At 39.2% G+C, this 16,724-nt stretch overlaps 1 protein-coding gene across 1 annotated transcript in view; it reads left to right on the forward strand.

Moving 5' to 3' along the window:
- tpk1 (thiamin pyrophosphokinase 1) overlaps nt 1-16,724 on the forward strand; it is a 70,699-nt gene that overhangs the window by 23,164 nt on the left and 30,811 nt on the right. The window contains exons 5-6 of the mRNA XM_053342539.1: nt 6,753-6,825; nt 9,560-9,655. Coding sequence (XP_053198514.1) covers nt 6,753-6,825; nt 9,560-9,655 — 169 coding nt within the window. The remainder of the gene's footprint in view (nt 1-6,752; nt 6,826-9,559; nt 9,656-16,724) is intronic.

Consider the following 16,724-nt stretch of genomic DNA (forward strand, 5'->3'; position numbering starts at 1 on the left):
GTCACTATCAACAGATTAGATTTAGAATTTCTGCTCTTTGATTGTACCCTGCACAGCTCACGTGTGCACTTGGTCACTCTCTTCAAGCAGGTGTTCAGTTCTTAGAAATCGGGTTCACTCACCTTTTTGTTCTTTTCCTAGTATTGCGCCTCATCTGGTCTTATTATTTACTTGCATGTAATTGCTCAAAGTCCCGGAGTTGTGTCTGTACAAGTGTTGCTCATCCACTTACATCTTTTTTCCCCCCATTTGTACTGAATCTGCCACTGTGAGTGAAGTGTGTATGTACACACTATTACACATATTAGGACTCTCAACAGTCAAGCAACTGCACATAGAAACTCACACACACCAAATGAACACACTGATATTTTAAACAGGCTTAACAACAAGACTACTGATCAACACAATATAAAGTCTTTGCCTCATAATAATGCATTGGCTAAATAATATTATATACCTGAAATAAAACTGTTTTCATGGGGGCTCAGGTGTGCAGAGCTGACACCCCCTGGCTCCCCTGTAAATCAAACCCTGCATATATCGGCTCCCTTTCTAATTGAAAATTGCATTTTGTCTAATTTGAGCCCCTAATCAAATCTTCAGAGAAGATAAAAAGTCAAGAGATGGATGGAAAACAAGGGGAGCAAGGCCGAATGTGGGAGGAGGTAAGTGTGTGTGTGTGTGTGTGTGTGTGTGTGTGTGTGTGTGTGTGTGTGTGTGTGTGTGTGTGTGTGTGTGTGTGTGTGTGTGTGTGTGTGTGTGTGTGTGTGTGTGTGTGTGTGTGTGTGTGTGTGGATGTATGCCCGTTTTTGACAAAGCTTGTGTGTATGTGGACGAGCATGGTTGTGTCAGCATATGATTGTGTATGCATTTTGGTTTGTAGCTGATAATGCTGTCAGCCTCAGTGAATGAAGATGTCAAGAGCCAGAGTACTCTATATTATAAAATTTAGTAGCAAAGAGATATCTCTGACACATTCTCTATTTGTCATTTCCACATTTTCCCTATTCTGTTCATATCTCAAACTTTTTAATATTTATGCTCACTAAAGCTTGGTATCGATACTTGATAACTTTAAGGTACCAAGCAAAATAACCCAGTACCAAGCAGTATCGAAACTTCTCCAATCAAACAACATTGCATGATTATTATATATTTTAATTAAGTCAGTGTCTGTTGGGGTCGGGACCCCATGATAGTGTGACTGATGAGATTGGCAAAGGTTTGTAAGGCTGATAAATTGATATTAGTTTAACATTTTTTTCAAAAGACCTTCTGTCTGTTTCAAATATATTTCAATCATTATATGATACCTTTGAGGCTCCCTTTAAATATACTGTAATAAAATTTGCACATCTTGGGAACTGTGTAATTGCTGGGGTATCAAGAATGGTGCGTCCTAAAGATGGAGTCACAGGCCAGCAATTAAGAGGATTACATTGCAAATTAAACCGAGCGGGGGGTTTGAGAGACTCATGGACCAGCTGATGACTGGTAAGTTACGGCTTCTTCCTCCTAATTGCTTTTGGTGCAGTTGGAAATTTGCTTTTGATTTTTTCATTTCAAACTCTTCACAAATCCATTCCATGGCTGATTTTTACAACAGAACTTATGAGTTGTGTTGTGGTGAGTGAGTATATTCTTTGTTTACTTTGTCATGTTACTACATTAGGTCTGTTTAATTAGGAGTAACCTATTAAGCTGCTTTTTATCATTTTATTTTTCATTATTATATCATCTTTAGTCAAGAAGATCATATTCAGTCTAGTCCAGTTATTCTAACACTACACTATGCTGTAACGCCTAGATTGTGTATTGCAGACCGATTGAAAATGCCCCTCTGTGCTTATTGGCACAGGGCCACATCATGTGTTATACTGCTGTCACATTGGTCCACCATTTTGTTCAGGTGGATTGTTATGAACTTTGGGACAAACATATTGGTCCCCACAGAATTAATCCAACTCGCTTTTGTGATCCCCCCCCCCCCCCGCCCCCCACCCCAAGCACAGGTCACATCTACTGTATGGATTGGCTCAAAATTCCCTTTGACTTTAGCTTTAGCGTCACCATGACGCTCAGATGCTGATTCCTGGATGAATTCCCACTTAATTTCAGATCAAATTAACCCCCACACCCACCCCCTCAGGATAATTTGTAGTCACCTTGGTAATACCTTATTTTTTCAGGTTGAGCCAGAAAAGGTCGTAATATAAAACATACTTTGGTTTAAAACCGTACAGCTGCAAACAAATTACAATTTCATGAGCAGCAGCTTTCATTTGTGTTTGGTGCTCAAAAGCAAATGTTGAAGACGGTGAAAATTATTTGCATTTAACATCGGCATGTTAGCATTGTCATTTTGAGTATGTTAGCATGCTCATGTTAGCATAAACACTGCTGTGCCTACTCATAGCCTCGCAAGGCCTGATATGGCTGTAAACTCTTAGACAAGGTTTTTGAAGTTTTATTGTATTAGAATTGCAGCAATTAAGGTTAATTAAAATTACAATTATGTTTCATTCCCTCCCTCTCTCTCCTACACCTACCTAGCCCTAAGAGTAATATTGAGAGTTAATAAAATTTCTATGTGTGTGTTTTGGGAGGGCTGTGTAGAATTATGACTGACTATTTATGACTAATCTGAAACTAATTATGACTGTCTGGTTATTGGCTTTGCTGCCTCCAGGAATTGAACTGATTAAGTTTGGGATTAGAAACAACAACACATGTAGGTAAAGACATATATATGACATGACAACCATACATCCAAACATGTGCAAACAGGTGTTTTGTTTTTTTCCCCCTTTCAAATGATGTCAATACAGATGAAAAAAAGCTCGTTGAAGACACATTAGCATGCAAGTAAGATCACTCTCATGTACTTCGAGGTCTTGCTTATTAGAATCTTAGTTGCAGTGGGATAATAAAATCTCCTTTAGCTCTGAGTGGTCGTTTTTCATGCCCACGTTTCAATTTTGCGTTATTATGAAACAAGACAATCAATCAAAACCAGACAGAAATACAAATCACAACTACAAACGAACAGCAAACTCATTTAAAAATGATTGTTTTCTAAAATGTTACCTACATGATTTAAAACAATAGTACAAGAGAGGATGTGCTTCACTGTTGTTCTTGGCGAGACAGTGATGTGGTCAGGACCGAGGAGCTTGCACCACAAAATAAAACAAAATATGTGGGGCAAATTGTGAAAAAAAATGAATTAATAAACAATAATTGCTAGTGTTATCTCTGTTTCCATAGATTTACATGGGGTTTGATTAATACCTGGAGAATAGTTAGTCACATCAGTACACTATGTAATGAAAATTACTCTAGTCTAGCAAGTAGACCGAAAGTAATGACCTAGCAATAGAGACAAGTTCTAGTCCCTGTTGAGTCAGCTAGCCAACTTGAGTTGATGCCTTCTAGAGATCATGGGATTTCCCAAACTGAATAAATACCACTGTCACAAAAATAAACTGCCAATACTGTTGTAACTAACATAGAAGCTAGCAGTGCTGTGCCAATGACTCACCGGCACAGCTGATGGAGGACACCAGAGTGGGAGCTGAGTTTTACCTCTGATCCCCACAAAACAACAAAAGATAGATCCTTGCAAACAACTCGGTATATAAAATAAGCCCAGCAGAAATGTTGGGCCATCATGTTTAACTATGTATCATCAAACACTTCTGTTGCTGCTGAAAATGACAACAACAAGTTTGCAGAATTCACATACAGTATCTCCACAATTCAAACCAACCACTGTTTGTCTGACTTGAAGTGTTGCTGTCTGACCAATTAACTGTTGTTTAATAAGATTTGGTTAACTTTAGCAAACTAAGCCTACTTGGTTAGGTTTAGGGAAATATTGTGGTCCTATGTAAAATGTACCAACAGTGACTAGATGTAAGAGACAGGATGCAAACTGTGGCTTTTGCCAAATCAGACCACGACCTAACATTATCATGCCAGCACCACATCTGCCTTTTGCGTCTTTGAGTGGACAGTCATCATCCACATGACCACAAGTGATATAATTTGAACAAGTGATTATGTTGTTCTGATGAGGACAGTCTCCTACAAGTGATTTGCCACATGTCCAAAGTTTGTGTGTGTGTGTGTGTGTGTGTGTGTGTGTGTGTGTGTGTGTGTGTGTGTGTGTTTGTGTGTGTGTCTCTCTGCATGTAGCTGATGTCAATGTTCATACGAGTCAGAGAGCCAAACGTGTCAAAGTGCTTCACTTTGGCTTGTTTACGTGTATGGGTGGTTAACAATGTCATCCAAAATAATTCCTCCACCCCTCCACTGGTTCTCCTCCTTTGATTGGGAGATAGGAGGGATGAGAGGAGTAATCAGAGCTGTATCTGCTCAAGTGATGAAAAGACGAGAAAAGGGACAAGGGTGTTCATCTTGCCGTGATTTAGAAGATGTTGAAAGACACGAAAGAGCGAGAGACAATAAACAAAACAACAGTTTGTCATAATTAAGTGGTCATATGGAAGGACGATGCCTTGCTATGCTTGATGTAAAAAGATGAAGAAGGCAAGAAAATATATGGAATGGAATGTTCTTAATGAAGTAGAGGGACGTTGCCTTAATTGCGTAGAAAAATAAGTATTGCAGAGCAGAAATTAAGACAAGATTGGGGGGAGGATGTAGGATAGAGGAGAAGGCAGCATGTGAAGGAGAGGTGTGGGTGGCAGGAACATGGAGAGGAGAAAAAAAAGCAGGCAAAAAGGATGCACAGGCAGGCTGATAGACAAACACATGCGCATACATAGACACACACACACACACACACACACACACACACACAAAAACTCAAAGGCAAAGGTCGCACAGACATCCCCGCCACCCAGCCCTCAGACAAACTGGCAGTAAAATGCTCTATTTCCCATCCAAATTAAAGTGTCAGTTAATATTAATGTGGAAGTGAAGACTGTCAGACACACAAACAGCATTTACGCTCACGCACACAGACACAAATGCAGAATTTAGAATCTCGCCTGGTCAATTACTATCAGCCGACAGAGTCATACACACAGGTCACAAAAGGATGTGTGTGTGTGCGTGTAAAGCTCTGATAAGGCCCAATGTCGCGTCTCATCCCATCTGTCACATGAAGGTTATTTCTGAATGGAGATGTGTCCTGTGGCTTACGATATTAAAAGAAGTGAGCAGAGTTCATGTGCTTGTGTGTACATACATGCGGTTTGTGCATATTGTGTGTGTGTGTGTGTGTGTGTATAGATGTGCTCAGTAGCAAAAAAAAAAAGTTTTTACCCAAGCCATATTGCTTTTTTTTAATCCAGTTTAGGCAGGGTGGTGCTCAATTGTCTTTGTCTTTATGTGTGTATATGTGTGTATATGTGTGTATATGTGTGCGGGTATGTATGAAGCAGCAGATTGCATACAATTGCTGTTCTGTTTGTTTTGCCGTATCTTGTTGGTGTAAATGGGAATTCTGAGGAGGGAGGGAGGGAATAATCCTTCTGTATCTCTTTCTTCAACCGACTGGAACATCGCTCTCGCCTCTCGCTGTGGAGCACACAAACACATGCACGTACACAAACAAACACACCACCCAACCAACCGTGAAATCGTAATGTCAGACCTGTTAATGCCTCTAGATAGGAGCAACCGCATCCCCGCGTGGTCTTACTCCTTACACATAAACACATATGTACACACACACACACACATACACACACACTCACACTCACACAAATGTAATAAAGAGGTTGGTAGATTTTGGCTGTTTTTGCTGATATCTGCAACAGACCTTGTTAATTCCTACACCATGGGAATGCAGGTTGCCTCAAAACACTTTTTTATTTGAATGAATGAAATATGTATTCAGAATGCAAAGCCTATACTCCCAAACCTCCCGCCCAGTTTAATTTGCAGAGCTGTAATCCTCTTTATTGCATGTATTAACATGGTATTTCTGACAGGTTTATGTAGTTAACTAATCATTCAATGTATTATTTCCATTTATGATGATTGTATCTGTTCTCAGGGAGGGAAATCTGACTTATGTTAGTTAAAAACCTTGCAAAAAGTAAGGCTGGGTAAATTCATTTTTGTGCAAATAAATAGCATTTTTATTTTTGATACAAGCATAGCTGAGTAGCAAAGTAAGAATTGACAGTAACAGTTCAGGTTCATTTGCATCTCCTGGCTCCAAAATTACTGTTACTGCTAATTAGATCAAATCATGGTGTATACTTCATGCTCATTACTTTTCAGCTTTTACTGACATCGTTTTCACTTAATAATTTCAATCATGGCAAAGTTTAACTTTCGTTATCTGTACTGTGTTTTTTGAATTTGAGTTTTCAGATGTATGCAACTATTAGAGCATAAACTGAATTTTTGTTTGTGTATGCTTCCATGCACAGTTTGTGTGTGTGTGTGTGCTTTCACATCAATCTATGTATCTCTGCAGTCAGCTGTGTGTGTGTGCGTGAGTGTGTGCATATGCACGTGTGTGCGTGTGAGAGAGGGCCAGGCTCAGTGCCACAGAGAATCACCCTGTCAGTCTCGGTGTCTCTTCGTCTTCCCCCGGCGCCATCACTCCTCTCCCTCGCTGCACAGATCAAAGAGTTGACACATGTCCCGATGTCCTCCCTCTCCTCTTCTCTTCTGTCTCTGCCTCTCATTTTCTGTCTCCCTGTCTTTCTTGCAATCTTAACCCTCTCCCTCTGTCACTCACCATCTCTTACTATCCTTGCATCCAGTTTTCTCCCCGACTATATCAGTGGGGATTTTGATTCCATTACTGCCGAGGTCAAAGCGTTCTATGCAGACAAGGTGAGTGGAAACACAACTTGCACAAACTCTCAGACCTACACATACACACACACATACACAAACACACACATAAATAAATGTACCTTCTCTTAATGGATCAGTGTGTAGCATTTAGTGGCATCTAGCAGGGAGGTTGTAGATTACAGGAAGAGGACCCACTCCCTCTGTAGATATAAAGAGCTCATTCTAAGGTAACGAAAAGTCATAGACTATTATTTTTGGGTGATTATATGTATATGTATGAAAATATACTTATGAATATTATCTTCCATTTCTGCCAATAGATCCCCCTAAATCTTACATACTGGTCTTTTAAGGCTCACATAACATTGTTACAACAAAGGAAACAAGTGAGGTGAAATAAGTTATGAATTAATACAGACAAAGTACATCTTTCATCTCTGAATTATTCCTGGAACATTCACAGTTAATGAATGGACTAATACAAGACAAACAGTGAAATCTGAGTATATTATAGACACGTCCTCCCAAAATGACCTTTCACACTGTCACTGCATTCATCAAACTAAACCCTAAGCAACTCAACATGAGATCAACTACGTCTCAGCTTGACTTTGAGAAAACATCTTGCTTTCTGAGCATGAGTAGTGTGTCAGGTTTACAGAGCTGAGATCAAGCTGCCTGAGTGGATAAGTGACTATCAAAAGTTGACTGGGGTTAATGCTCGAGACTCTACAGGAGCTTCACCTGCAGTGACAAGAAGATGCAGACTGAATCATCAAAATGGTAACAAGTGTGTTGTCTGACATGGCTTCAACTGTCAGTGCACTCAAGATGGATTTAGATCCAATCACCACAGAGCACTTCTGAAGATAGTCACATACGGTGTTTTGCAGGTATAGTTTAACTATTTTCTGTTCCCCCAGTGTCAGGAGACATGCTGCTAAAAGCCAAACCTAATTCACAACTCTGCATGTCACATTAACCAAATTAAACGTAGAAATTTAAATGGTGGAGCTTGTTTTTGAAGGCTGACACAGCCTGGCAGGAAGTTCTCCATCTCCCTTAAACACAGCTACAAATCAGTGCAACTGTTGTATGTTGTATGCAGTCGTGAGATGACATAAAGAGAAAATATATTATCATGCAGACCTTTTTCTAATCTCGTGCTTCTTTATGCTCTTTGATTGGTTGACTCAAACATGGATGAGGCATTTCAGAAAAATATTGCTTCATGTTCAGGGTTACATCCTTCTGAAATCTGGTACTTGTTCAAGGTTGTTACCTTATGCGTTCATAGGTTATTTGATAACTAACAAGCAGTACAAGCTCTTACAAAAAAAACTGGAAAGATTCAGAAATAAGGGAGGTTTAGCCCATTTTCTTCTCCTTCTTCTCTTGATTTTTATGGTTGTTGCATTACCGCCGTCTGCTGGACTGTCCCATATCTCATCTATTTCGGCATTGCCATGGCATGTGTGAATAGGCGTAAGATGGAAATGATCCTGAATGTAGCCGCAGGTGTGAATAGTGAAAATCAGTAGCCGTGCCTCAAAGATTATCCCAGTAATTTACTGGGAATTATGTGTGAAAGAGGCTTAAATTATATTTAAACACTGCTGTTCCAGAGTCTTCTGATGACATCATACTCTTGGCTCCCTGTGTGCCTTGTTGTGCAAGGGAATCGTCCTTGTAGACACATTTAGACTAAAGTATCCAAGGTCATGAAAATAAAATGCTAATTCTTCTCTGAAACAGACTTAGTGTGGTTTATAACGAGCAAAATGTCAAACCAGAACACTTGAGGAAAGGTGGGGCTTTTGTTCAATAAATAATAAATACAGGGTAAGGTGGCACATACGCGTGCACACACACACTTAAGAGAAAAAGAAATGCTGATTCTTTGTGATCTACATATGTTGTACCACTCTGTGTGTTACTGTGATCAGACTGTGCTTACAGTTTGAAATGCAGATCCAATACTTTACCAGGGATGCAACCTTCGACACACACACACATGATCATACACTTCCACACAGAGATATGGGATGCCTTCAGCTGTGACACTTTCCTTTTTCCTTTTCACCCCCCAACCCCTACCCTTCTCTGTAGCTGTCTGTAATATTAGTCCTGTTTCAGCAGGTTGCCTTTAAGAATGAGCAATACCTTTTTCCATGAGAGAGAACAGAGTGTTATGGTAATGCTTTAGGAGCAGAACAATGGGAAAGTTTGAGGTGTTCCTTCAGAGATTTGTAGGAAACGGTGAATAATTCTGCATAAATGGAGGGGAGAGAACAGAAGAGCATCCGCAAGGGAGGGAGAGACAAGGGGAAGAGGGGATGGAGGGATGAAGGGAGGGGAGGGAGGATGGATGGGATCAAACAGAGCACAGCGAACAAGTGTGTGTGAGCTGACTGCATTGTGTGTGTGCACAATAGGCAAGTTGGTGTGTTTTTGGAGGAAAGTGACAGTGTGTGGAGAGAGAAACCCAGAGCATGGTTGTTTACCTGGATGCTGTAGTTTAGGGCCACTCACTGGAACCTTTTACATTATTCAGCAACAGAGACCGTAGACAGCCAGACAAGACTAAAACACTGATTTATACCACTCTCCATCTCTCTATCTCCTTCTGTTTTTTGCACCTGTTATCCCACCATCCCTTATCTCGGCCTGTGTTTTTGTTTCACTATCTGTATATGTTGTACATCTGTCTGACTTTGTTCTGTTGCCCGTTTGTATGTATGTGTATCCATTTTTCTTTGTGTGTGTGCAGGAGTGCCAGCTGATAGAAACAAGTGACCAGGATCTAACAGACTTCACCAAGTGTCTGGCTATCATGGTGGAGGAGATTCAAAAAAGACAGCTACAGGTGACAGTCTCATACTCACATGATTTTAATTCATGCCTGTCATTTTTGTGTGATGTTGAAGGGATAGTTCAACATTTTTGGGAAATGAGCTCATTTGGTTTTGTTGCCAAGAGTTAGAGGAGAAGAACAATACAACACTCATCTTTGTCTGTTGAATTTGAAGCTGGAGTCAGGAGATGGTTAGCTTGGAAGCAGAAGGAAACAGCTAGCCTGCCTCGCTAGGTTAAGCTAATGGTCTCCTGGATGTCACCAAGAAAGTATATATGCATGCTTCCCAGAATTAAAAATGTAATTCTTAATTTGAAAAAACGTTTTTGTGTCATGTTTGTATTTATTTCAGGCCCACTTTTTCCCCCTAGCCTCCAGTCTTTATTCTAAGCTAGGCTAACCCATTTCCTGGCTTGGGTGGTAACATCATCTAACTCAAGAAAGTGAGCTTCTTTCCCAAAATGTAGAATTATCCCTTTTGTGCAGTTGATTTTATGAGACACATTGTTACTGCCTTTTTTACATTCTATGCCTTTTTTGGACTTGTTCAACTGCTACTTTGTGCTAGTCAAATGTATAACTGTGCTGCTCATTTAGCAGATATGTGCTATTATTTTCCTGTTTTCTAGCATATTCCAGTGGAGTTATATATATTTTAAACATCATGATTTATAATGGCTGTCTATGGGAGGAACGATTCAAATCAGTTGGAATTTTGTCAATTTGAAGCTCAATTGCTCGAACATCCTTATCCTACAGACCCCGTTCAAACTTTGAAATGTTCACAAAACTTTCTTAATTAAAAAAAAAATAAAAAAATACCGAGGGATGTCAATCTATTAAAATATTTAAGCATGATTAATCGCATGATTGTCTTGAGTTAACTTGCGATTATTTCACAAATTAATCGCACATTTTTTATTTGTTCTAAAAGTACTTTAAAAGGATATTAAGTGTTTAATACTCTTATCAACATGGGAGAGGACACATATGCTTGCTTTATGCAAATGTATGTTTATTATTGAAGTACTGTATAATGAAGTACTGTACCTAATCCAAACACATCTCAATTCCCCAGCTTCAATTCTCCAAGCACATATCATACCTTAGACTGTTGCCACAGGCCTCCTCTCTCTGAAAATGTCAATGTATATTTCCTGTAGGAGTTATAGTTTTTGAGATCTAAACATCAATTGATAGGTAGAGTGCTGTCATCTCCTCATTACCCACAATACAATCTACGGGTGCTCAGTCTCCTCACTCTTCCGTTTCTTTAACTCACAGATTGTCTCTTCCTTCAAACACATATGTTTTTCAAACATATTATACATCCTCATGCTCAGCTAGTCCTGCTGCCACTAATAATCTTCAGTGTTTATATGTTTATTATGTACATCATGCAATGAGACTCCAGCACCCTGAAATATTTATAAGAATGTCAGAGTTGCAACTTTTGCTTATAGTTTGGTGTGTCACACGCTAGTGCAGTGCATAGCATTGCTGTCTTAAAAACACTGGTTCATAGGTTCAGTCACTCCTGCAGGCAATGTTAGTCTTGGTAGAATTTCAATGCAATTTAGCTTCTAGCGATGCAGCACAATCAATTTCAATTTTCTGAAATGACACACATTTCTAGTTAGTATGCTGCCTCTGCTCACGTCCAAAAACGTCACAGCAGATTTACAGACAGGTGTTATTTGGATAAACTGATCATATATTGAGAAACTTTCATGTCTGATAAAAATATCATTTATAATATAAAATCTTGAGATGAAGTGAGACATTAACTGAATGAAAATTACAACAGTCTGGCTCAAAATCTCTGCCATGATGCCACTGACCTCGGACATCTTCGTCGGACCTCAAGGCATATTGGGTAATGTAGGCCCAGAAAGGGCACTTGTCTCTATGACCAAGTGGTTACAGAAAGTTGAAACTGAAAACCACTGACAGCACTAAAAAGGAGGGACAAACATGAAGACACTGACATTGAAAAACACATGATAATGCAAAAAATATCCAAATAGAATAATAAGATTGTAATTTTATAATATCTCAGTGGAACTTCTTTCAGTGCTCTATACAACTACAATAGAGGTTTTTCAATGCAAATGTTTCTCTTTTCAGTTCAGGTTTTGTTTCCAATGCCAAAACTTAACTGTCACGCTTCTAGCCTCATATATGTACCACTTATAAGTGCTATAATGTAGCACTTGGTAAAATAAATAACTAAATGTCGCCTTTCCCTCAGCTGGTGAGTGTTCAGTGCCCTAAGCAAGGCATTCAGTCCCGCTTAAGATAAGCTGATCAGAGGTCAATAGTGTTGCACTATGGTCGACTCCAGGCAGATCCCAGGTGTGTGTATGTGTGGGTGTATGAATATGAAACATTATGCTGATAGAAAAGAACATGAATGCTCGCCTCACAGCATTCCCTGAAGGAATGAAGCAACGTGGAAAAATATCATTGGAATAACATTATCCACATTTTCACCCACACATTAAATGCTAAATGTTCTGATTTGCCTGTTTTAAAATGAAATATATCATTTTTGTTTTGATCTTTATAATGTGTGAAGCAGTTCCTAACAACCTGATACCCAAAACTCGGAAATGAGCTGCCAGCTAGAGCGAAGCTCTGTGCCCAGCCAGCTGCTACAGAGCCAGTCATACACAGTGATGTGATCCAGAGATTGACTCCATTTCTATTCTGACTCACAAAATGTCAGCTGAGTTGCAAAGACTGTGCATCACTTGAGAAAAAAAAAGTAATTTAATAAACAGTGTCATTTTAATTTCAAAGAATGATTATTGTTAAGATGTGTGGTGTCATGGGGAATAGTTATGTCTATCTGTCTTTGTCTAGTTATCTTTCTTCTTTGTGTTTGTATCTTCGCCTCTTTCTTTCTCTTTCTTTCTCTTTCTTTCTCTTTCAATTTTCTCCATTATTATAATTTTTTAAGCTGCATGCTGAGTGTTGCTCCAATCAATGCCGAGTGTCCCAATCACTTCACATCTCTAAGCTGATGAAAGCCCCCGGAGAAGATGCTCACAGACACACAAACATGCACGTCATCCCATATGCATACAGGCTGCCACATTGAGCATTGTCCTTCTGTTTTTAGGTGTTAAGAGAAGATACACTTTGTCTTTCCTTCAGTGGGCTCTTTTTTCCCTGCTTGGCTAATATTTACTCTGAGTGTTTGTCCGTCTGTCTGCTTGTGAGAGATAGGAGCCTGGCAATCAGTTTTTTGAAGCTCTATAAGAGTTGCTGATGATGACTTTTTGTTTGTCTGCCAGGATTTTCAACTTTTCTTTATCCACTATGACTCTTATTTGAACTTTTGTTCCCTTCAGCACTTTGTGAATTGGTGAAGGTTTTATGAAAGCAGAACTTTTCTAATGATTTAATATCATGCCTTGCCATTTTCCTGTTGCTAACCTTGACTAATTCCCATCCACTTAGCCTGTTTAAATGAATTAAATACATAGGTGAAATAATATCTGGGTGATTTGCAGGTTACTGAGCATTGTGCTTGTGTTTGAGCTGTTTAAGATTCACCATATTAGCCCCTGAATGTTTTCCTCCACACAGCTTAGCGCTCGATTTAGAGAATTTATCTCATATTGTGCTGGGTGAAATCCCAAAGAATAGTATCAGAGGATTATGGTGGGTGGATGTGTTTGTTTGTGTGGATATACATATATATTTATATATGTGTGTTTGTGTACAAAGTGTCTATGTGTACTTGCCTATCCATATCATGCATGAATTTGGGAAAGGCTGTTTTGTGTGTATGTGTGTGCGTGTGCGTGTGCATGTGCGTGTGTGTGTGTGTGTGTGTGTGTGTGTGTGTGTGTGTGTGTGTGTGTGTGTGTGTGTATACCTGTTTACATCTGTTTTTCTGTTGTACTTGTTGATGTGTGTGTGCATGTGTATGTGATTGTCTGCTTGTCTTTTCGCTGCTCTGTCCTAGTTAGCTTCTCTCTCCTTGGTTCACTGTTGCAGCCATAATTACTGTTTTCATTTTCTTCTCTCTTTCTCTGGTTATCCGTTCATCATGCCCAATAACTGTGCACGACTTTTTGGTGTTAATCTTCGCACTTGAGTTGCTTGCTCCGGTTCCCTTAGCCATTTCAGGAGAGAGATGGGCTGAGCCAGCTTGTTAAATATTCTTCATTCAGTTGTTTCCCTGCTTGTTTTGTTTGTTTGTTTTTAGGAAGAAAACATGAAATAGGCACAAATCCAAATCCAAACAGTTATGCAGAGTTTGATATGCTTGGCAAACACAACAAAAGTATTGATGGGAAGCATCAGATTCAGCAACCCTAAACCCTTTCCCCCCTCTCTACTCATTGCTCCTTCTTCCCTCTCAGCATTCTTTATTTTCTTTGATCTTTTCTTTCCTTTAGTTTTGGTGACTTGCCGTGAATTTGAACTGACTGATGCTCTTCACTGATAGCATTCACTGTTGATTTGATCCCACCCTTCTCGCATTACTCACTCTGGTAGCAGCTTTAGTCCTTTCAGGGAATACTTGTAAATAAGATTTTTCCATTTCTTGGGGAAGCATTAACAGAAGGCAGGAAGGATGACAGATATGAAAATGTATGAAGATGTTTGGATGGACTGACATAATGGCCAGGCGCAGTGTAGGAAAAAATCCTACTTAAGACCAGGTTTAGATAGGAAATGTTTATAAAGGCATCGGTATGATACTTGTTTGCAGTAACACAGAGATGGAGTTCTTTGTGTCAGTGAATGCAAATTCCCACTTTTTATTAAATAACAGTATTTGACTTCAAGATTTTAATTTTTTCTTCTTCATAACCTCTCTCTCTCTCTCTCTCTCTCTCTCTCTCTCTCTCTCTCTCTCTCTCTCTCTCTCTCTCTCTCTCTCTCTCTCACTCTCTCTCTCCCTTCCAGAGGGGAGTTTTTATATATTTTTTTATTTTTCACTAAGTGTTGTTAACAGTTTGGCGAAGCTCTGTGTCTACATGTCAGAGCGTGAGCCAGATGTTATAGCCTCAATCTCCGCACTTGTTTTAACTCCAACCCATGAGGGAGGAAGATAGTTATGATACGCTCCTGTTGTAAAGCAGCTCTAATATATTGTTGATCCGAGGTCTTTTGCCTGTTGGGAAATTTTGCATATATTGAAGTGATAGCTGGTTGCTGAAGTAGTAAGATTAAAAAGAGAATGCATCATGGCAAGTATTGATTAATTAATAATTGATAATTAATTAGCAGGAAAAATAATTCAATCAAATCAATGTTATACTTGAAAGTCATAACTTTTGAATGCGGAGAACTCCATCTTCTGATATGAAGGAATACACAAATACAATGACTTGGCAATATAATATATAATAATAAATGAAAGGGTGGATGCATGAATGTATAGGTAAATTCAATTAGCAAGGCAATTATTGCCAACAGAGTTAATGGATTAATGAATGAATGTATTCAAAAAATAATCAGTTCTCAGAGAGATGCATGGTAGATGTTTTTTCTACTGTTTCTGTGGTGATAATGGCTCAAGGGGCTAGCTTCCCGGAAAGCACTGAGCAAGGTGAGCCAGACTCGGTTGTCCTTGGGTTGCCAGAGTGACAGACAGATGAGAACTGTTGCAGTAGGTTCAGTGAATCAGCTTTGGTTCACTGCTTCTTAGGAGAATGAATCCAGTCTGAGACCAGCTGAGGCTGTGTAGTGGACACACACAGCAGGGGGGTGTCCAAGTCTCAGTGCATTCAGTGGCAGGCTGCTGAGTTGGATGCATGGAGCTTTAAACTAATCACAAGAGCCTCTTAGAAAGGTCTTTAAAGTTCAACAACACAATAAAAATAGGAGATTAAAAGAATAATAGATTAAACAAAATGTCAAACAGCATGGCCTGGCTTGTCTTTTTTGGCAGTTTTATTCCTCTTAGTTGAGTCTCTTTCTGGAGCTCTTAGCTCTTGGCCATAGAACAGCAGACAATGCCTGAAGTGGAACACAGGCTATCACAGGCGGCAAGACTGAGAATTAAACAAACAAACAAACAAACAAAAAACACAGAAGACACTACAGCAGTGGTCAGTAAGCAAGCCAGTAAAGCAGAAATAGAGCCAAAGAGTTGTCTAGGAGTCTAGGAGGCAAATTTTTGGAAAGAATAGAATCATTGACACTCTTTTGAGGGACCACATTGATTATTAATTCATTCCTTTGTGTGGAGAGAGAAATGGAGATAATTTTAACCTATTAAGAAAGCATTACCCTAGCAATTGAACCATAACTAAATAATAAATCTGCACTAGTTAATATCAGATCAAATGCAATATATATGCTTTATAATGGATAATATTTAAGTAGTGTTTGAATTTCTATCACATCAAATGAATTAAAAGTTGTAAAACCCAGTATAAGTGAACATTGGTTACACAAGTCAAGAGTTTAGACATTTAATAGCATTTTATGACCAATTCAGAAACATTTTGTGCATTAAAAAAAAGGAGAAGAGTACAGTGACTCAAAAGAATGGAATGTGGGTTATTCCAAAATGTATGACTTAAGAGATGGTGAGCCAGCAGAAGAAGGGAGCGTGGTTCATTCAGGTGTGTGTGTGTGTGTGTGTGTGTGTGCACTTACACAGATGTTAGGCCAAAAGAAATCATGTTTTTTGAAAGAAAGAACCGTTCCTTTTGTTCCTGTGTTTGTTTCCCTACAGCTTTTCAGAGTGACTACTGTACATGACCTGCAGGATTTTTCTATGCTGTAATTTAAAATGTGTCAACCCATGCTCGTACATACAGAGCTGTTGTTTTAGGCTATATGAGCTGGATTCAGACATTCATTTTACCTCTTCCATTTGTTTAATTACTTATAAGTAGCATGGAAACATTGAAGTGAAGTGCGTATGATTGATGGTATTTGGGTTCATTTTCTGTGCTGTTATGACTGTCAGTCGTCAGCTACTGACAGCGCCTCTGCTTCAAGACCCTGTTGGGTTTTCAGGCTGTCAGCACTGGTGCTTGACTGCATAGGGACTTTGTATACGAGCTGAGAGCTGTAAATATTGTACTTAAGTCACAGTTAAGAGCAA

Source organism: Scomber japonicus, chromosome 21, assembly GCF_027409825.1.
Source record: "Scomber japonicus isolate fScoJap1 chromosome 21, fScoJap1.pri, whole genome shotgun sequence".
Taxonomy (NCBI): Eukaryota; Metazoa; Chordata; class Actinopteri; order Scombriformes; family Scombridae; genus Scomber; species Scomber japonicus.